At 40.0% G+C, this 22,612-nt stretch overlaps 2 protein-coding genes across 3 annotated transcripts in view; both read right to left on the reverse strand.

The window, feature by feature from the left end:
* Positions 1-495: 495 nt before the first annotated feature.
* Positions 496-21,851, reverse strand: LOC115363372 (nuclear GTPase SLIP-GC-like). The gene is given in 20 exon segments (XM_030057546.1): positions 496-1,310; positions 1,802-1,881; positions 1,992-2,073; positions 3,611-3,744; positions 3,863-3,971; positions 4,165-4,282; positions 5,930-6,087; positions 6,194-6,367; positions 11,397-11,518; positions 12,981-13,074; positions 13,164-13,283; positions 13,721-13,906; positions 14,231-14,422; positions 17,679-17,900; positions 17,903-17,944; positions 18,391-18,607; positions 20,306-20,396; positions 20,517-20,603; positions 21,045-21,078; positions 21,834-21,851. Coding segments are annotated over 18 exon segments (2,229 nt in total). The 5' UTR covers positions 20,596-20,603; positions 21,045-21,078; positions 21,834-21,851; the 3' UTR covers positions 496-1,301.
* Positions 21,852-22,229: 378 nt separating this feature from the next.
* Positions 22,230-22,612, reverse strand: part of LOC115363371 (nuclear GTPase SLIP-GC-like) — a 48,655-nt gene continuing 48,272 nt past the window's right edge. For both annotated transcript variants that reach the window (XM_030057544.1, XM_030057543.1), the window contains one exon: positions 22,230-22,292. The gene's annotated coding sequence lies outside the window, so the exon portion shown is untranslated. The remainder of the gene's footprint in view (positions 22,293-22,612) is intronic.

Genomic DNA, 22,612 nt, shown 5'->3' on the forward strand with positions numbered 1-22,612 from the left:
AGGAAAACGGTTTCAGCTACACTTCAGATAATACCTAATAATCACTGTTAATTTAACGTCTTTTCCATTATCACATCCAAAGCAATGAAAGTAAAGCAATTTAAGTCATTTGAAATTTTTCTTCAGTTTATTACAGCATCCAAATCTAAATTTTAATCTCAGTTTTAATTCAAGATTAAAGTTGATAGAACAAGACTTTTTTTTGTTTTTTTATAGGTTTAATGAGAAAAAAAAGTACATTATTTCTACAAGAGTAAGAAACAGCATACAAACATTCTGACTACATTGCCATATTCTCCAAAATAATAAGTAATAGTAAAATCAGTACCCATGATCAGAGCATAATATAAAAATCACTAAGTGTATTGAAGTCCTAAATACCTGAAATCATACAATAACATTACTGTATGAGTACTGGGAAAAAAAAACAAAACAAAACAAAACAAAAAAAACCAAAAAAAAAACCCCCAAAACATTTGTAATGGAACCAACACAACCCTTACCAAACAAGAAGCCGGTCTGCCACTGCCAAAACAGAATAGAAATACAAACAGAATACAAGAGCTGGCATTCATATAAAGACTGCCAAATTAAAACTGAACCTGAAGGCAGCTTCTTAAACAGCTGTAATAACTCTGTTAAAATATAGTAATGGCTGATAAGGACACTTGCAGCGACCTCCTTTGCATGCCGATGGTGTCAGACTTTTCAGAGAGTCAAAGTTTTTTTTTTTATACAAAGTATGAAAAACAAAACAAAAAATACACAAATGATAGTAATATGAGTAAAAAACTATAAGTGCTACTAAATCATTGAAAAATCTTAGTTTTTGCAGATTATCAGTCCTCTTCATCTCTGTGAAATAGAATAATGTATGTTGAGTTGACGTTTTCACAGTATTGGTAGCTGCATATCGGCTACAACTTAACATTTATTTAAGAAGACGGGGCTCAAGACGACTCCTAAACTTTAATATTTACCATAGCATAGTAAAGAAAACTGTAAAATGTAAATTCCAACACACGTACTGGATTTTATCTAGACTTTCAACACATGCCCCCTTTGTCATTTGAGCCCCTGCCCTTTAAAGAACGCTCTGCAGATCTCATCTGCAGTGTGATATTGAAACTATTAACATAAAATGCAAACACAAATCAACAATGAAACCAACACCCAGACTAATCAGGTGCAGTATGCATGGCCAGAAAGGAGTCGGCCCAAGTCCAGAGGTCTGTTGGGCTCTATCGGCTGGCTACAGGGTTCTCCAACCGGCAACCCCGACTTCTGCTGCCTCTCTCCTCTCAGCAGACCTGAAGCATAGAAACAAAACACACAGAGAGGCCACTGGGGACTGAGAAACAGCTTCAAAATGAACAGCAAAGACAAACAGGGCCATGATGTCATTACTAAAGTTATTATCTGACTAATAACTACACTACTAATAACTGCAAACTATACAAAACCAAAAGAGACAAAAGAGACATCACAAACGTGTTAGTCTGAATGCTCAGTTTTGATGATCGGTCAGCAGCTTCTTAAAGGAATATTCCAACATTTTGGACAAAATAACTTTTTTCTGACTTTCCCAGACTGAAACAAGATGTTCAATACCACAAACACCATACCATATCATACCATTTGAAAAATGGTATCAAACATCTGGTCTCAGTCTGGATGAGTCAGAAAAAAGGTATTTTGCCCAAAAATTCAATTTAAAAATTTTTCAATAGTTCAAAATTCATAATAGTTCTTAAATGCTACCCTTTGTAAAAGTAATTCCAAAAAACACTTCAGGTTTTACCGTGTCATTGGTGCTTGTGTTGGAGCTTCTCATCAGATTTTCATAGTGAGTCTTCACCTTCTTATATTCCTGAGTGACAACTGAAACAGATATGATAAAAACTGACCTCATTATTGACTTCACTGACAGGCAAATCTTGTTGTTGCCAGTGAGCTGAATGACAGGTTTCATTTGGACATTTTCTCTTTACCTGGGATTGAGCGATCATCAGTCTTGAGTGACACCTCAATCGATTTCACCATATCTTGATTCAGGGTCTCCAGGATTTGATCCTAATTTAACATTAAAATCATGATCACATCAACACGATCACATCATGATCACATGAACAGTGCAACATTAATTAAACCACAGAAAACTGTGATGTGCAGATTGGGAAAAACAGGTGTCAGAAAACCCAAACATACAGACCAGTACTCTTTGACTCACACCACGCCCTGGAACATAAACTGAGTGTTATCAGAACCTTGCAACACAGAGCTGATAATATACCCACCAGCACTCAGGCTCAAGCAGATGAGTACAAACACCTGAGGGGAGCTCTTAAAACTTGTGACTACCCCAGCTGGACATTTGGAAAAACAGCAACACGTTCCAATAAGAATACCAACACTGTGGGTGAGGAGGAAAGAGAGAAGGAACGCAACATAGAACAGAAACACAGCTACATATTTTATTCCATATGTGGCTGGGGTATTAGAGAAACTCAGAGAAACGGATATTTAACAACCATCACATCCCTGTATGTTTCAAACCCAGTAACACACTCGGAAACGGGTACACCCCAAGGACTGCACCACACACAGAGAAAAGCAACCTCATGTATGCCATACAAGCGGCAAACAGTGCAGTGACCTCTATATTGGTGAAACCAAGCAACCACTGAACAAACGCATGGCCCAACACAGAAGGGCTAACTCCTCAGGTTTGGATTCAGCTGTCTACTTATACCTTAAGGAGAATGCACACTCCTTTGAGAACAGCTATGTGCACATTTTGGACAGAGAAGACAGGTGGTTTGAAAGAGGGGTAAAAGAAGCCATCTATGTCAAGATGGAAAAACCTTCTCTTAACAGAGGAGGGGGTTTACACCGCCAGCTTTCTTCCACTTAAAATATTGTCCTGTCATACCTGCCAAGAAAATTCAGCAACTCAGTCCCAAAAGGGCAAGGCCATTCACAATTGACTTCATACAACTCTGACAACAGCCATTCACAACTGGCCTTGAATGTCTCCAATGACTGTAATGACAGTCGTTACAACTCAACAACAACAGACACACCCACTAAGGTTAAATACCTGAGCTCCCCACCAGTTAGTGACTACCAGTCTAGTCTAAGGAACAGCATGAACTGAAGCTACTTGGATAAGGGGCGAAACGTCTTCTAGACAGATAACTAAGTCCAGTTGACCTCATTCAATTCCTTGAGATGTCTATGACCTGGACGAATGAGAATATGCATAGACAAACCACAGAAAAATTGCTGCAACTGAAATATGTGAAAGGACAATGTGATAGTAGGCAGATGTTTTGTTTTTTTCCCCTCTTGTGAGAATGTCAGATTAACAACAGTAATTGTACATGTTTGTGATAGTGCCTGGGAGACTTTTATGGAAGAGTAAAATCAGCTTTCAACATAAATGATGACCTCAAAAACATAACCAATGATTATGAAAGCAGAATTTTTGTCACATAACAAAACTTCACAGGATGTAAACTGTAAAAGTAAGGAGTGAGTGGGCAAAAGGTGAGCAGCACAATTTACTGCTATATTACAATTAGACTTTATAACACAAAATATCACAAACCATCAAGTTTCTCAGTCGAGTGAGCATGTCATCTTTGGCCTGGTCGAACATGATGTCCTTGGACTCATGCAGGTGGTTCTTAATTGTGTCCCTCATGTTTTTCAGTGAGTCCTTTCCATGGATTTCTGCTGCTTCTACAGAAAACATATTGACACAATTGATTTTACTGCTTTGCTTCTATAAGCTATCAAGATGAATAGAAATGTGGATCACCATGCTGTCAATGTACATCCATCATGTTTTTTGTCTTACTTTTATAGCATGGCTTCATGGAGGCCTTGATTGACTTCACCAGACTGTGGTAGATTCTTTTCTTTTCATCTCGGATGATATCTTTGAGTTTTGTCTTCAGTTTTGCTTCCTTTTTAGAGAGAATAAAGTGTACTTTAACACTGCACCCAATGAAGTGGGACTTTTCAAAATGAAATAAAGGAACAAAATAAAGGCAAAATCTTATATGTTACAATAAAAAGTAGATACGTTTGCCTGTGGATAGACACTGGACAACAAACCATTAATAAATGAAGATCTAATGGTAATAATAGTCATTGCACCTCTGTCTTGAGAAATGTCAGCTGCAGTAAGACGTCTTGGTATTTGCTTCCCAGAGCCTCTGTGTCAAGAGTAAAGTCACTGATGGCCCCTTTGAATGGCCCACGTCTTCCTTCATTCCTGAAACATGTTAACAAGTTGAAGACCTGTTTTGATTCAAGTGACAGCGACAGGCTCTTCCTCTAATTTGTGCAGTGTGTACAGTTAGGTCTATAAGTATGTGGACAGTGACACAACATTCATAATTTTGCCCTTGTACACGACTACAGTTGATTTGAAATAGAGTAATTGCAGTAATAAAGATGTAATTGTAGTGCACGCTTTTTAAATTTAAGGGGCTGAACTATAATATGGCATTAGGGTCATTCCATGTCATTTCACCAAATTGTCAGGACATCCCACGCACATGGGTCTCAAAAAATTCTGAAAAATTCACCAGTTATTCCTTATTTAGCCAATAGGCACACTGTAAAATTTGAGTTTGCTCGGATGGATACTTTCTGAGATATGGCCAATTTAGTGAGGGGAGTGTGTCGATTTTAGCGCGATTTTCGCGCGTCTTTATTTTTCCTCCATTTTCAGGTGTCAATATCTCAGGAACTACACCACATAGGAAACTGAAATTTGGTACGATAACACACCTCCACCTACTCTCTCAGGATATATAAAAACATCTGTCATACATCATAACTTGTAGGCATGCCAGACCCTCAAAAATGGAAAAAAAATTACGCAGGTTTTGTGGTCGGCCATGTTTGGGCCTTGAGAAAACAACTTTGTATATGCCCCAGCTTCTTGATTTTTTCAGAGCTTTGAGATACATACATGGACTGTTCAAAGCATTAATGGTTAGTCAGATATATGCATCGATTTCTGGATGGCAGCTTCCCCAAATCCCCCAAAAAGTTTTCATGTCAGATTTTCATTGGCCCATAACTGCATGTGGGAATGTCTTAAAAATCTGATCTCTGTTTTAATTTAAAGTTCAAAGCTTGCTCTTTCTTGGGATATAAAACATTTGTTCTTTATGCAAGTTCTGTCCCAAACATGGGGCTATTTCACCACTCGCAAATATAGAAATTCTTCAATATTAGACCATTGTAGCTTGCGTTTGTGGCTTATATTCATTTATTGTTTGTTATTTGTTCATTATTAACCTAAAATACAATGACCATTGCACCAGAAATGCATTCATTTGTCAAAACATCAACATTTTCATGAACTTTTTACCAAATCTCTTAAGCTGCACATTCACAGTTTGGGTTTTCGCTTCCAAATTTCCACAGTAAAGTACGCATTCTGAATTTCACCATACATAAAATATGCATAAAATTGACTACTTTACAAATTCAAACCAGTTTGGTGTGATTATCTTCAAAATTGAAAAATTGTAAAATGTCTATTGTAAAATGTATACTAAATGCCTATATTAAAAATAATCCTTTAATTACAGTTATGTATAGTGTGTCCAATTACTTTTGAGCCTCTGAAAATGGGTTGACAGTGTTTAAAACTTACTGTAATTCCTAAAAGGTTAATGCTGCATTTTTCTTCAAACCCTTGAATTAAAGACTAAAGTTGAAAGTCTGCACTTCAATCACATCTTGATTACTCCATTTCAAATCAACTGTGGTGGTGTACAAGGGCAAAATTATAAATATTGTATCACTGTCTAAATATTTATGGACCTAACTGTATACACTGACCACTGCTTTTAAATGGGCATGCTCTAACAAATGGTTTTTATGTCTATAAGTAGTTTCTTACGGAAAGGTCTTCTTGAACGTCTCGTCAATGTGATCTCTCATGCGTGAGGCCAATTTCTCATTGATGTTTATTTCATGTTTTTTTGTTGTTTTGTGAATTCCATCTTTTTCAACAATACTCCTCAGTGTCCTATGAAAACTGCTATTTTTTTTCCTTCTCTGAAATGAATTAGAAAAAACACAGAATTATGTAAAGGCAGTTTACAATGTTTTTGTGAGGAACAAAATTTTGTCTTGTTGCTAAAATTATTATGCAAATACTTACAGAGACTAAGATGAACTTCAAGTCATTTTCATATGATTTTTGTGCTTTTTCAACTCCTTCCCTCAGGCAGTTTCCAAAAGCCTCATAAGCCTCTTCCATGGAGCATCTGACTTTATCTACCGCTTGCTCCAGTCTTTCTTCCAGGATTGTGCACACCTCTGGTTTTTGGGAACCCTGAATTGGACACCGTACATTCAAAATGTAAATTTCTTATATTTGATAGTAAAACCTGATTTAGAATTAGTTTAAAGCTAACTGATAGTTTCTAAAACCTTAAGAAGGACATTACCTTCAAATTAACCAAAAGTTAAAATCAACAGTCCACACATACAGCTTTTATTTTCTGCAAAATACCCTTTTTCCAACTTAGCCAGACTGTGACAAGATGTTCAATACCATTTTCATATCTGTACGTCCAGTGGTTTGGTCCCTATGGGTAACATTTTGTATTAGCTTAGCATAAAGACTTGAAGTCATTAGCCTAGCTAATGAGAACTTCTGGATGCACAGAGGCAAAAATGGTATCGAATATCTTGTCACAGTCTGGGTAAGTCAGAAAAAAGGTATTTTGCCCAAAACGTTCTAGCATTCCTTTAAATAAAAGCCCAAGACATTGGAGAATTCCTTTCATCATAAATTAATAAGTATAGGTACACCATATGGACAAAAGTATTGAGCCACATCTTTTAATCACTGAATTCAGGTGTTTAATTCAGTCCCATTGCCACAGGTGTATAAAGCCAAACACATAGCCATGCAGTCTGCCTTTACAAACATTTGTGAAAGAATGGCTCCTTCTAAAGAGCTGAATTTGTGTGTGGCACTGTAATAGTAATGTAATAGGATGCTACCGTTGCAACAAACAGTTTGTGAGATTTCTTCCCTCCTAGATATTCCCCCATCAACTGTACATGGTATTATTGCAAAGTGGAAGTGTTTAGGAACCACAGCAACTCAGCCACCAAGCCAAGACCACGTAAAGTTACAGATCGGGGTCACCTAGTGCAAAGGTGCATAGTGAGTAAAAGTGGCCAATGCTCTGCTGACTCAGTAACTGCAGAGCTCCAAACTTCCTTTGGCATTAACATTAGCACAAAAACTGAGCACCAACTTCATGGCATGGGTTTCCATGGCTGAGCAGCTGCATGCAAGCCTTACATCACCAAGCACAATGCCAAGTGTCGGATGGAGTGATGTAAAGCACGCCACCACTGCACTCTGGAGTGGTGGAAAAGTGTTCTGTGGAGTGATGAATCACGCTTCTCTATCTCGCAGGCTGATGGACTAGTCTGGTTTTGGCAAATGCCAGGAGAACATTCTCTGCCTGACTGCATTGTGCCAAATGTTAAGTTTGGTGAAGCAGGGACAATGCTACAAGGTTGTTTTTTATGGGGTTGACCTAGGCCCCTTAGTTTGTAATAGTAGCATGGACTGGATCCACTTTCCATTCATGGGAAGACGGTGTGGCATCACCACCAGCACAAGATTAGTGGATGAAGGCGTAGATTTAAATGTTGAAGCCCTACAGGGTTAGATCTACCTGGTGTAAATATCTTGTATAAGCCTGGCCCACTGGAGTTGTACCTAGGGTTCATATATACCATATTTCCCCAATTAATAGCCCGGGCGTTTAATACGCAAAATCAACTTGGACCCCAGGCGTTTAAAAGAACCAGGTGGCTATTTGCTGCAGGCCTTTATTTATTTTTGCACAGACCTGTGCCAGGCCATTATTGTGATGACAGTTACTGTCCAACATATTTATAGTCGATTTAAGATTACGGTACACCCTTTTTTAGTTAGCTAGCTCTCCTATTTTGACAGAAAACGGAAGTGCCTCACAGTTATTATGCAGCTAACTGTTTACTTCTGCAAAAATAAGGTGAATAGCCTTATTTTGGGTTACCTCAATATAATGCAAACAATCGCCCGACGGTTATTCGGGTGGGCGTTTAATGCGCAAAATGGGTGCAGACTGCAGGTGTTTAAAAGAAGCAGGCGGCTATTTGCAGCCGGGCGATTAATTGGTGAAATACGGTAGTAATGTCTGTTGATTGGTGGTTTCCTTTGTGGGTGGGGCGGGAGGGAGTTTTGAAATGGAAGGAATGTTTGACATGGGGGAAAAAAGGAGAACAAAGGTAAAGAGGAGAAGAGAGAGCAGAGAGGAGAAACCAGGGAGCAGTGAGAGGACGTTTAATTTAAATGTATTAAATTAGTAGGATTACTCTTAAGCAGAGGAAAAGTCAGGTCCAAGGGCTAGGTTCCCCTGCACTGAACACCTCCGATCAAGAGTGAACGCTGCTTTCTACAGCATCGATTGGGACTTTCATCCCCTCCTCCACTCCCTGGAATATCTGCTGGTGAGATTGTGTCCTTTTTTGTTTGACTTCCTTTTTTTGGCAATGCATTACTGTTTTAAGTTATATTTTTTGCATTTTGAAAGGGATTTTTGCCTAATTTGCCTATTGAGTTGGACACAAGTATTTAAGTTTTTTGTGAACATATGGGGCTCTAGTTTCCCGGTGCAGCGGAAGGTGGCGCAGTGAGGCGAACCCCGCGCAGAGCTAGTTTGGACCAGCGCAACCCAAGGGGTGGACAGTTTGCTAGTTTTGCAGACCGAGGTGTGCCAAGATGGGAGTGGCGGCGCAGCAGGGGGAGGTGTCGACAGATTCAGCTTGGTGCAGTGACAGTTTCGTGCCAAAAGGCTTCGCCGAGGTCCACCAAAAGCTCGCCATCTGAAACAACGTCTACTTTCAGCGCAAGGCGGAGCAGATCCGGCGCAGTGGAAGTTTGGCTGACTGGCGCACATCACCAAAACCTCACAATCAGCACAAACGGTGCCAATCTCCTTTGATCTGACATCAGTTGTGACGGGACAGTTGATATGGAGATATGCAGTGGTAGAAAACACCCCAGGCATGCATGCATGCATTTGTGAAATATTGCATTAAGAATCCCTCTTGGGTCTTCAAGTGCAATTTCTTTTAGTACAGTCACAGCCAAAATACTAAACAAATCCTAAAAAAGCCATTAAAAACTTAAAATTGATTGGTTCCATAAAAATACATAAGAAATTTTGAGTATTGGGTCATTTTGGTACCAGTGATGAAGGTCGTTCTTTTCATAAAAAGACACAATTTTTTTTGCCAAGCTTTGTGTCTATATAAAGCCAACACATTTGAAAGTTCTTCAGACACAAAAATGGCTAAAACAAGGAGCCTAACGCAGGAAACAAGCCTGAAGATAAAGATTCTCAGCCAGGAAGGGTACAGCTGCCGCCAGATAGCCAGGAAGTGCAGATGCAGTCCTTCAGCAGTTGGATACACTCTGCAGAAATACAGATGAACCAACAGCATGGAAGACAAACCAAGATCTGGGCGTCCAAGGGTTTCTTCAGCAAGAAATGACCGCATCCTGATCCACATGTGCAGGCAAAACCGCCGAATGACAGCTTCAGCAGCAGTGGTCAAACCAAACTGGTGTCCGGTGTTCCACCCGCACTGTACGTGGCCGACTTTTAGATCATGGCTTAAGGTCCTACAAGGCTATCAAGAAGCCCCTGATCAATGAGAGACAGAGGTTAGCCTGGTGTCGTTGGGCCCAGGCACACAAGAACTGGACAGCCAGGAATTGGAAGAAGATTCTGTGGTCAGAAGAATTTGTCAAGAATTTAGTTTTGTTAGGTTTTCTTGTAAACAATAAACAAAAAAATATAATTTGTATTTGTTTGTATCTGTCTAATGCAGCCACATCTTTTGAAACACAAAAAAGATTTTTCCACAAATATTTCATGATAATATTTGAGATTGTGTAAAATTTTAAGGGTGTCCGAAAACTTGTTTTCCACCACTGTATGTATGTGCTGATTGTGATAGTAGCATTGAATAGTGTTTTTTGTCGGTATTTATTGCATTGTTCATGTGCCTGACATTCTGGAAGCCTGCCTGTGAGGTTTTAGTGACGTGCCCGCACTGCTCGCCGGTCTCCATTTCGCGCCGGTCTCCTGGGCTCCTGGGCTGATCATTTTACATACCTTGGACTCACTCTGGACAATAGACTTAGTTTTGATCAACATATTACTTCTGTGCATACACAAAGACTGTATGTTATCTGTAAACTCAGATCATTGTCTGTTGCCCCTTATTTTCTGCTGTTACTGTACAAAAGTATTATGCAACCTATTCTGTTGTACTGCTTACCATGCTTCTTTAATCTACTGACCGTAGTAAACAAAAACAAACTCTTCAGTATTACACGCATTGCTGCCAAGGTTATTGGTCTACCCACACCCCGACTTTCTGATATGAATGATAAAGCCATCACACGCCGTGCACTTACAATAGCAAATGACACAGATCATCCCCTCTATCGCTACTTTGAACTTTTGCCATCAGGCCGGCAATATAGAACTCAAGCATGAAGAAGGTTCGGGCACTAGGAGTTTTGTCCACTTAGCCATTGCAACACTGAACAAACTGCCCCGCTAATGTGTCGCTGGTGGTGAGAGGTTTAGTCTGGGGATCTGTTTTTTTTTTTTTTTTTTGGTCTCATTTTATGTTTTCTGTATTGTTCCTATGTGTTCTTTGTGAACAGACTGTGAAGTCAAATTCCCTCTGGGACAATAAAGTCTAATCTACCCGACCCAATACTTTTGTCCGAATAGTGTATATGGGGCAGGAAATTACTTTTAATGGAAGCAAGAGGAAGGGAATGTTCATGAGAAAGTGCTTAAGTCTATATTTATTATCTGTATACAGGTGTTTGAGAGATGCAAACAACGTCCTATAATGTTTTTAATTATAGATTAATAAATTAGAATGTTTTATCATTATAGCAATTCAAAATTGTCCTCCAATTTTTAATGACAGAATACATAATGTAATTTTCAAATGATAAAATAATCCAATGATAAAATGTACTCGATTTGGATCATATGATATGGAAGGTACCTTGGTATCAGTTCTGTGAATAATCAGTATTATAATCGACCACAACTTCCGGGAGTAGTTTTCAAACGGCTCTGGCAGATTTGCTGTTACTGAGTATACATGAAAACTACCTTCAATTTTTTTGTCATTTTTGTGCAATCTTTTGTCTGAATTTGAAGCTAATTTACTTCAGGTTACCTATGTTGTTTAATGTCTGTGCTGTGTGTCAAATATTCAGCACAAACATACAAACACACTGAATTAAATGGTCATACCGTTTCTCTGCAATTGGCTCCCTGAATCAGACACAGAATCCCGTAAGCTCCGGAGACATAATTTAATGTCTTTGACTGGCGGCCGTTGAGATTTCGCAGAAATTCCTGAAGCTGGGGTATTTCTTGAAAAAAAATGAAGTTTGTAACTTACAAGTGTAGATATTTACATCTAAAGTCAAATTTGTGCTCCTAATAGCTGTGCTTCTTAATATTTTTGATAAAGAATATGTTTACTTACAGTGCATTCAGAAAATATTCAGTCCCCCTTCACTTTTTTCACTTTTGTTATGTTGCAGCCTGATGCTACAATAATTTAAATTCATTTTTTTCCCATTAATCTACACTCAGTGCCCTATAATGGTAACGTGAAAACAGAATTGGATTGGGGGATTTTCTGCCATTTACAAATCCTCTCGAGCTCGGTAAGGTTGGATGGGGATTGTTGGTGGACAGCCATTTTCAGGCCTGTCCAGAGATGTTGGATAGGGTTCAAGTCAGGGCTTTGTCTGGGCCATTCGAGGACATTCAGAGTTGTCCTTAAGCTGTGTTGTCTTGGCTGTGTGCTTAGGGTCATTGTCATGAAGGAAGGTGAACCTTCAGCCCATTCTGAGGTCCTGAGTGCTGTGGAACAGGTTTTCATTGAGGATATCTATGTACTTTGCTCCATTTAGCTTTCCCTCAACTGTGACCAGTCTCTGCTGGGATGGTATAGGGCAGGTGATGAGCGCTGCCTGGTTTCCTCCAGACATAACATTTGGAATTGAGGCCAAACAGTCCCGCTTTGGTTTCATCAGACTTGTTTCTCACAGTCTGAGAGTCCTTCAGGGGCTTTTTTGCAAACTCCAAGTGGGCTTTCATGTGTTTTGCATTGAGGAGAGGCTTACATCTAGCCACTCTGCCATAAAGCCCAGATGGTTGATGGTTGTCTTCTGGAGCTTTATCCCATCTCCACACAGGATCTCTGGAGCTCAGTCAGAGTGACCATCGGGTTCCTGGTAACCTTTCTTACAAAGGCCCTTCTCCCACGATTGCTCAGTTTGGCCGGGCGACCAGCTCTTGGAAGAGTCCTGGTTGTGCCAAACTTCTTCCATTTGAGAATGATGGAGGCTGTTGTGTTCCTGGGGACCTTCAGTGCAGCAGAATTTTTTTTATATCCTGCCCCAGACCTCCTGTCTCTGAGCTCCGCAGGCAACTCCTTTGACCTCATGGCTTGGTTTTTGCCCTGATATGGATTGTCAGATGTGAGGCCTTCTGTAGAGAGGCGTGTGCCTTTCCAAATCATGTCCAATCAATTTAATTTACCACAGGTGGACTGAAATCAAGGTGTAGAAACATCTCAGCAATGATCAAGAGAAATGGGAGGCACCTGAGCTAAATTTCAAGTGTTGTTTTTCCTTTTTAATAAATTTGCAAAAATGTCTACAAGTTTGTTTTCACTTTGACATTATAGTGTATTGAGTGTAGATTAATGAGAGAAAAAAATAATTTAAATGATAGTAGCATTATGCTGCAACATAGCAAAACTGAAAAAAGTGATGGGGGTCTGAATACTTTCTGAATGCACTGTATGGAAACTTAACCTACCAGTGTCTGATTTTTGCAGACATTTTCCCCTCTGGAATTCTTTGGAGCTCACTGTGAATACTTTGAAAAAGTTGCTGTCGCAACTGAAATGTTTCTGGAAAAAAAGATGAAAAAAATCTGTGATGAGGAAGGTTTGCCGTGGATAGTGACAGTTTTGTATCTATACTCGCCCATAAATCATACCTTAATCTTGGGTTGTCTGCTGAACTTTTTTGTCACTTGGAGCTTGGCTTCCTTGTTTCTTTTAAGAATGCGAGCACGCTTCTCCTCTTCTGAATCATCATCATCTGAATCATAACTAATGCACTCAAAACAAAAAATAAAATTTTATTTGTGCAAGACAATCTTGTATGTGCAGTGGCTTGCAAAAGTATTCACCTCCTTGGCATTTTTCCTTTTTTGTTGCTTTAAACCTTGAATTAAAATGTATTTTGGGAGGGGGGGGTTATAACATTTGATTTACACAACATGCCTACCACTTAGAATATGCTAAATATTTTTTTTATTCTTAAACAAAGAAAAAATTAAGACAAAAAAATCATAAAACTTGGAGCTCAGCTCTGTGGAGTGCACGGCTTAAAGTGAACCAATGAACGGGGCTGAATAGTTTTGGAAGCCACTGTACTAATAGAGGGCACAATCATTTTTTGTTTGAAGTCATCCGCTTTTACCAAAGACTGTATGACTATTTTATATTCACTGTGGAGCTACGTAGCAATTTCCTAAATGGTGCATTGCATCATTACTGAATCTTCAGTGTCATCTTCAATGTCATCAGATTTGGTGCAGATGAACATGAGGCGTTGACACTCTCCACCATTTCCCATGAGGCTGATGGTGTTTTCCAAGATCTCCCAGGCTTCTCTCTCTGATGCTGCTCGATTAGTTTCACTCACAATCCACACAGTTGAACAACTTCCAACACACTGAAGGAACAGAATGGTGAGTTATAAATAGGAGTGCTGTTTAAGTGTTAAATGAAATGCAGAATATGTACAGATATACTGATAACTATCTTAAAGCAATACTTATAGTTTTTACTCAAAATGTGTTCTCATTAGTATAGACACTTCAATATGTCACTCTGAAATGAAATAAGTACAAAATCAGCTTTAAAAATCAGATGGTGCATTAAGTTTTCTATTAAGATAAGTTGTATATTAGGTGCAGTAAACAAAAGCTCAGTGCAAGGGAGCAGCATGGTGGTAATATAGTTTATAGATGATATGGTATGAGTATGAATACATTACCTCCTTCCACATTTCATCTCTGCTGTTGTTACAGTCTCCATTTCCAGGAAGATCCACAAGTGTGATGTGCTCAAGAAGATCATTGACCTTTGGCACCTTGATGGTCACACACTTCACCAGCGGCCAGTACAGTGTTTCTAACCTCTTGTCGTTTCTTGTATACATGGCAAGTTTTTTAGATAACTTCAAGGCCTGCAATATACACTCTGCTTCTTAGCCTCAGCTCTGTTCAAGTAATTCTGAACCACATTAAACCATTACTTTGAATAGATAGGCTATATATGTTATACTAGTGTTGTGATAGGTGAGCCAGTTGAATTAATACAATATTGTCTGGGGCTGTTCACTCCTTCACATAAGTGCGTGTATGCCCAAAAGGAGGAAAATCGAGGCTGTGTAGTTTTGTTGGCTGGGTTGACTGGGCTTACCTTAGGCCCCTAGGCTGGATTACAGGCTTAACAGAAAGTGAGAGATCTCTGGCATGGTCTTCAACATTGACCAGCCCAAGCAGTATGGATGATGTTCCACTTTTTTATGTGTATGGGTTGGTTGATCCGTAATACAAAACAGTGGTGGTCGGCAACAAAACAGGTTGACGCGTCTCCGTCAAACTAAAACACTGATGTCTCTCTCTCATTCCCTAGAAGCATATCTAATATTTTCCCTACTGGAGAGATGCATGATGGACAGGTTATACGGCTGGAGAATCAAACTCCATCTGGACACATCTGTTGGACAATCAGAACTTGGGCAAGAAGGTCAGCGCATTGTGGTCTTTGTAAACCAGAAAATCACTGGTTTACACTAGCTCTATTATGCTTTGGGCACAATAGATCCCGGGCCCACATGGTGTCCAAGGTATGTCACCTGACCTTTCCCAATTCTACATTTGGGCCAGTTAATGACCAATCCGGCTGCCTCTAGGTGCTGAATCAGCTGACCTATGTGCCCTCACATTTCATGACCACAGACAAGTTCAAAGGGACTAAACCCAGTACAATCAGTGACAGAATCACTGATGGTAACAATCACTGATAACAAGAAGGGCATAGCTACATCCCAATCGCCTGGACAACTCACACTGTTGGTTTTGATCATGATTTTCAAGGTTCAGGTTTCAAGGTTTCAAATACACTATATTACCAAAAGTATTCGCTCACCCATTCAAATGATCAGAATCAGGTGTCCTAATCACTTGGCCTGGCCACAGGTGTATAAAATCAAGCACTCAGGCATGCAGACTGTAAAACAAGACATTTGTGAAAGAATGGGCCGCTCTCAGGAGCTCAGTGAATTCCAGCGTGGAACTGTCATAGGATGCCACCTGTGCAACAAATCCAGTCGTGAAATTTCCTCGCTCCTAAATATTCCACAGTCAACTGTCAGCTCTATTATAACAAAATGGAAGCGTTTGGGAACAACAGCAACTCAGCCACGAAGTGGTAGGCCACGTAAAGTGACGGAGAGGGGTCAGCGGATGCTGAAGCGCATAGTGCAAAGAGGTCGCCGACTTTCTGCGCAGTCAATTGCTACAGAGCTACAAACTTCATGTGACCTTCAGATTAGCCCAAGTACAGTACGCAGAGAGCTTCATGGAATGGGTTTCCATGGCCGAGCAGCTGCAGCCAAGCCACACATCACCAAGTGCAATGCAAAGCGTCGGATGCAATGGTGTAAAGCACGCCACCACTGGCCTCTAGAGCAGTGGAGACGCGTTCTCTGGAGTGATGAATCATGCTTTTCCATCTGGCAATCTGATGGACGAGTCTGGGTTTGGAGGTTGCCAGGAGAACGGTACATTTCAGACTGCATTGTGCCGACTGTGAAATTTGGTGGAGGAGGAATTATGGTGTGGGGTTGTTTTTCAGGAGCTGGGCTTGGTCCCTTAGTTCCAGTGAAAGGAACTTTGAATGCTTCAGGATACCAAAACATTTTGGACAATTCCATGCTCCCAACCTTGTGGGAACAGTTTGGAGCGGGCCCCTTCCTCTTCCAACATGACTGTGCACCAGTGCACAAAGCAAGGTCCATAAAGACATGGATGACAGAGTCTGGTGTGGATGAACTTGACTGGCCTGCACAGAGTCCTGACCTGAACCCGATAGAACACCTTTGGGATGAATTAGAGCGGAGACTGAGAGCCAGGCCTTCTCGACCAACATCAGTGTGTGACCTCACCAATGCGCTTTTGGAAGAATGGTCAAAAATTCCTATAAACACTCTCCTCAACCTTGTGGACAGTCTTCCCAGAAGAGTTGAAGCTGTAATAGCTGCAAAAGGTGGACCGACATCATATTGAACTCTATGGGTTAGGAATGGGATGGCACTTCAGTTCATAGTATGAGTAAAGGCAGGTGAGCGAATACTTTTGGTAATATAGTGTAGGTTACTGCTTCCTCACAAGCTCAAGATAGGTTTCTCCAGGCTTACAACAAAATGACCAAAACTTGTGTCTGTAAGCCTTAGGGACGACCTCATACTCAGCCAAGTCATACTCCCTGCTCTGGTTACAGTCGAGGCAGGCATAGGCCTCCTGAGCCTTACCCTCAACAACACCCTGAACAAGGATAGGCCATTTATCCTCAGGTCAGTCTAATTCAATTTTAAAAATTACCCAACATCTTCATGGTTGAACTTGGACAGTAATCTTCAGGCAGCTGGAAATGTCAAATCGAGCTTCTTTCTTCTTCTGAAGGTTTTGATTTTTTTTGTTTTAGCTTTTCCTGCTCCAGTACAGTTCTGGCCAACTCAACCTGAATTTCTCATTCTCTAGCTTGAGCCTATCTATCCTTTTCTTGCTCCTTCTGTTCCAGTGTTGGATCCGGTAGCTGGAGGTCTTCAATAAGTGCCTCTACAATCTCACCCTTTTTAACCTATAGATTAATGTCCATCTCAAAGTACGGGGCCACAGAAAGCAACTGGTCTTTCTTCAGTTTGCACAAAGCACTAAAGCCAAAGTCCTTTTCACAAAACTCATCTACGTTAAAAGTAGTCACCATTAACAACAGGACTAACCACTGCAAACTTACCAGAATCTTATTAAGTGGCAGGCTGGTTGCCAAAACCACAAATGGCAGTTTATAGTTAGCATGCCCAAACCTGGGCCTAAATCAAGTGACCACCCAAAAAGGAGATGACAGTGGACTCAACAAAAACAAAGCCAACAACCCAGATAACTATCCACTTGTAACCCACCAATACACATCACAAAAAATGTTCACAGCGGATTCCTCATGTGCAGCACCAAATCTTGTCCTGCACACCTGCTTTAATTAGAAGGCCCCGCCCAATACCACCAGCCAACAAAATGGATGACAGGGAGTAGGAAATAGGAGACAGGAACCCCTGTTTGTGTGCCCATAACTCGTCCTAACACTAGAAACATTGAACATTCAATAGCAGAAATGTGTTATTAAAAGAGAATATAGGACATTTTAATTTTACTTACAGATTCACATTTCAGTATCTTCTTTTTAGACTGGAGAAATTCTGGGATTTCTCTGAAATACTTGCTGTCCATGAGTTCTTTGGGTGATTTCCAACTGTCTTTTCCATATAGTGTTATGATCTTTTCTGTATGATCACTGTATTCTTCATATTCATCATCATCATCATCAGCGTCAGCATCACCATTATCATTATCATCATTATCGCTACATTCATTTCCTTCATCCTGAATATTTTTTTTGAGGACCATAGCTCATCTTCCCATTCCTAAAAAAAAGTAAAATCTGTCAATTCATGTACCAAACAAGTGTACAAGTTGCAGCTAAATACCCACTCAAATATCCTTATGTGGTTTTAAACATATTACAGGAGTAGTTCACCCAAAAATGACTGTGAAAATGATTTTGAAATTTTGTCATTCTCTACTGACCCTCAAATCAGTTGAAACAGTGATCAGTTCTGTATATCAATATCACGTGTTTGTGTTGCCCCACATAACCTTCTCCACAGCATTTGTAGTGAACTGAGACCATCTTTTTGGGGTGTCATAGATTTTTCCTCCAGAAATGTGGCAGAGGAGTTTTGCTGTCTTTATGTAGTGACAGTTAATTGAAATGTGTTACATTGACCTACCGCACCAGTGTTTGAACTGACATGACTGAGTGGATGATGACAAAATTTTTATTTTTGGTGAATTATTGCTGCTCATTTACCTCTTTTGTAATGAATTCAATCTCCGCTATGTAATTGGGGTTCTCCATATTAGCCTCCACCTTGATCATGACCGAGGTACATGCACTGACACTTCCAGAGGGCAGGAGAGCCTTCTCTCCAATGATGGCATTTATCAGAGAGCTCTTCCCGGCCCCTGTTTTACCAAAGACACCAACCAGCTCCTTTTTCCCTTTCTCCAAATCCCTGATTTTATCCCTGTTGTAAAAGAAATAATTGTTTTAACTATAGGGTTAATTCACTGAGCAGAAATACTAGCCCTTTCATAAAATACTGTATGTAGAGATGAAGAAGAAACCAACATGAAAACCCAGTCAAGCATACTTCAATGGCAGATAATGTCCAGTGGGAAAGGCAGATATGTGTCGACCCAATGCCACCAGACTAGCTGGCAGTGACACAAGCCACAAACTGTTTTAGTGCCTTCTGTCACTGTCATACCTGTGGACATCAGGGAGTGAAGAGCAAGGGAAGGTCTGGGATTTTTGGAATAGTTGATTTTGAAATGTTGCTCTTTTGGGAAAATCAATGTCTTTTCAAAATGTGCCTCAACTTTGTTGGAGCTACAGGTTTATATTGATTAGAAAGGATGCTAACATGGCTCATGTTACCTGGCAAACAAGACATCAGAGAAAAAAAAACCAAAAAAACAGTTGAAGTGTTATCTACCATATTTCTGTAAATACAAACCAGTACTCAGTTAAAAGCCTCCAGTAATGGCCAAGGGTTTGGCCTGTAACTGGCCAGCCTCCAGTTACAGGCCATGGGTAATACAAGACTGGATTCCATATCCAGTTTCCTTGCTACAGTAACAGTTTTCCTCAACAAAATCAAACAGCCACTGGTTTTCAGCCATAACAAAACCTCTGAAAAGTCCTTTTGAAACAGAAAACTCACCATATGGTCCTGTGACTCCTGAAATTATCCACTTTCTTTTATGAGTATCCTGCACACTTGACTTGCTGTACCTCTGTTATAAGTCATTTTAGCTTATTAGTTAGGGTTAAAGCTAGATTAAGTGTTAAAAATGATACACTTGATATCTCACATACCACACCTCCAATTTCAGTAGTTTTGGCGGCTTGCAAGGTGAGTTTTCAAGAGAAAAGACACTGGCCCATATCTGTGATTTATCTGCCATAACCCTGAAGAACAACATTCCTCAACAATGACTCCGAGTTAACGTGAAAAACATGAAACCATGTTGCAACCACTGATGCCCAGCAGCGGGTGGCAGGAGCTGTCAGACTTGGTCCAGCCATATAAGAATCATCTCATCCCCTTAGTCTTTACGTGTTGCAGCAAATTGGGGCTGTTTATCCTGTAAGATAAGCTATATGTATTGTTGGTAGTTTCTATGGTGTTGTTAGGAAGATAGGGCCTGTGGTAAGGGTTCTGTGTAGGGATACACCGATCCAATATTAGCATCGGGTATCGGTGCCGATATCAACATCTTACTTGGATTTGGTATCTGTAAAAGCAGCCAATCCGTAAGACCAGTCCTTCCCCTTTAAATCTCGACACGGGCTACGTCGTACGGCACGTGTGCAGCATGTGTGCCGCATGCAGCCAGAGTTGATTTAATTGAGTTGCAAATACAACTGCACCATGTGGGATCAACTTTTATATTCCTTTTATATAGACCTGTTCCTGAATTACAGTCCGTTCAACTTGACATCCGAGTTTGTGTGACAGTCCTAATGCCCGGTACTGGTTGGGAAAGACTCTTAAGGACACACGCCCTCACCTTTTGTCCTTTTCACAGCACAACAGCATGGGACTCCAATTTTGTTTCTAACATTGTATGGAGCGGTGGTTATTTTTAAAATCAGAGTTTGGCTAGGGTAACATAAAAAAGGGTGAAGGTAGGGTTGATTTATTTCATGAAATTCTTACCTCAGAAAAATATTGACTGTGTCTGTTTGCCCATGAAGTTTGGAATGAATATGATTCATAATTCCCTTTACCTCAGCCATTATCTTCACTTCTGCAGAGGAAAGGATCATTCAGTTTGTATCATGGACTGAATCATGCATGCAGACAGATATTTATTGATGAAATTTCATTTAAAATGATAAAATATTCTAACAACTTTTAGCAGAAATACCTGAATGTATTGCAGAGCCACAATGTCGTTTAGTAGGTGTTGAGTGTTGTTCGATTGATTGAGTTTGATAGTCAAACATTCTCTTCCCTAAAAAAATAGATGATTAAAACAACAACGGCCAGTAAAGGAGATTTATTTTCATCATTAAATTGTGAGATAAGTATTGTATCTCCAGTTTCTTTGAGAGTATGTGTAGCCCGCAGAGAAGCTGCCGCCCTAGGCGAAATTACTGCCTTGCGCCCTTCCATGTTACTACTCCGCTGTATGAGTCTCATGACGTGAACTTTGACAGAGTCATAGTTATGGCGGAGAAGAACATGAACTGAGCCTCTGTGTTCTGCCACAGCTCGATGTGCCGGGGTAAACCCAATAGTGACAGCTCCTATAGGGCCAAAGCCTACATGACATAGAACCTAGACTTACCACTCAGTACCTGTCTCAGTGTTGTCTTTTGATCAAAGACAGATATTATTGTTGTAAGAGTCATTTGTGAAATTTGCTCTTACCTTGATCTCAGTTTCATCTTACCTTCATTACCTGTGTGACTGGTGGAGGGCTGTATCTGAAGATGAATATTAATTGTACTGTGATTAAATAGCACATCATCAAGTTAAAAATGAAAATGTTGATACATTATGTAACTAACCTTTCTCACAATAAAATATCAAGCTTTCAACAGTATTTCGTTTGAGAGTTATTGACAGTTTAAGTTGATAATTTGAAACTTGATAACTCTGGTAACTCTCTCGGCCCCTTAGTGATACTTTAATGCTATTTACTGCAAAGATTACATACACACCTGCCTGAGAGATTGCAGTGGTTTGTTGACATCCCATGTTTTTACAAATGCTAGTGTGAAAACTGTTAACCTCTTGACAATGTTTAAATCTGTATGGAAATCAAACTCCAACAGTACAAAGGGTGAGTTCTCAAATGGACAGAGGAGATGGTACAGCTCCTCCTAAAAGTCACAAATGATTTCAAGATATTAAAAATGATGAAAGTTGCATGTATGTGTGAGGTCAGTGTCCCCGCTGTGAGCATGTGCACAGAAGCAAAGTCACACCAGTTACATCAGTGTTATCAAATTGTTTTCACCTGTCCACACCAAAAATTCCAGCCTTGATCAGTTTTCCAAAAGTTGCATTTTTGGCAACAAAAAACACATGTGGACAGCAGGTAAAAATGGAAAGTAAAGTTGTATATTTAAAGAAAAAAAATCATCTCCATGTGTATGCAGCAAGAGAATCAACTCCTGTACCTTGGCGCAACAGTGTGTATTTGGTATTGTCATGACAAGATGGATCAAAAGCTTACCTGTTCACCTCTTTCTCCTCTCTCGACCTGGCCTGGCCTCTGTTGCTCTCTCTCTGTCTCTGATGCCTGTAGCACATTGGATAATAGCAATGACCTTGTGTCTATAGGATGTGTTGGGATAGTACAGCTCAGAGCTTCACTCTCTCTCTCTTTCTTTCTCTCTGTGTGTTGCAACTTTCAAGTTTCACTGGGCAGTTTATTCCACATTCCACACACACACACACACACACACACACACACACACACACACACACACACACACACACACACACACACAAATAAATACACTAGTACAGAGTACTTCACATGCCAGGGCAAATTATCTGATCTTGCATCACATTACCTGTAAGTGCTCTTTGAGTTTCATTTTGAATTTCTTTCTTTGACCTATTTTTGGAATCAGCTCTTTGATTTCTGAGTCCTCAAGGCTTAGGAAAACCTCATTGTCAACGCCTTCATCTGAAATTAAAAATTATGGAGGTGAATCTCTGTCTCGGTCTTATTTTACAAACTATTGCAGATATGTTGCGTTAGGTGTTAAACAGATTTGGGCACAGATTTTGATTTTCCAGACTGATATCAGTTTCACTTTTCAGTTGTTCTCAATGATATCAATAGCTGAAAAAAAGTTGATACTTCATTCAAATGACTAACAACACTTGCTGAATACATTATCTGGCAGATGGAGATTTGAATACTTTTCTTCACCAAAATATCTCTCAGGGTCAACCTCTCCTCTGCAATCCCTGTTTGCCTTTCAGTTTTCAAGCTCACATAAG

Source organism: Myripristis murdjan, chromosome 8 (assembly GCF_902150065.1).
Source record: "Myripristis murdjan chromosome 8, fMyrMur1.1, whole genome shotgun sequence".
NCBI classification, from domain to species: domain Eukaryota; kingdom Metazoa; phylum Chordata; class Actinopteri; order Holocentriformes; family Holocentridae; genus Myripristis; species Myripristis murdjan.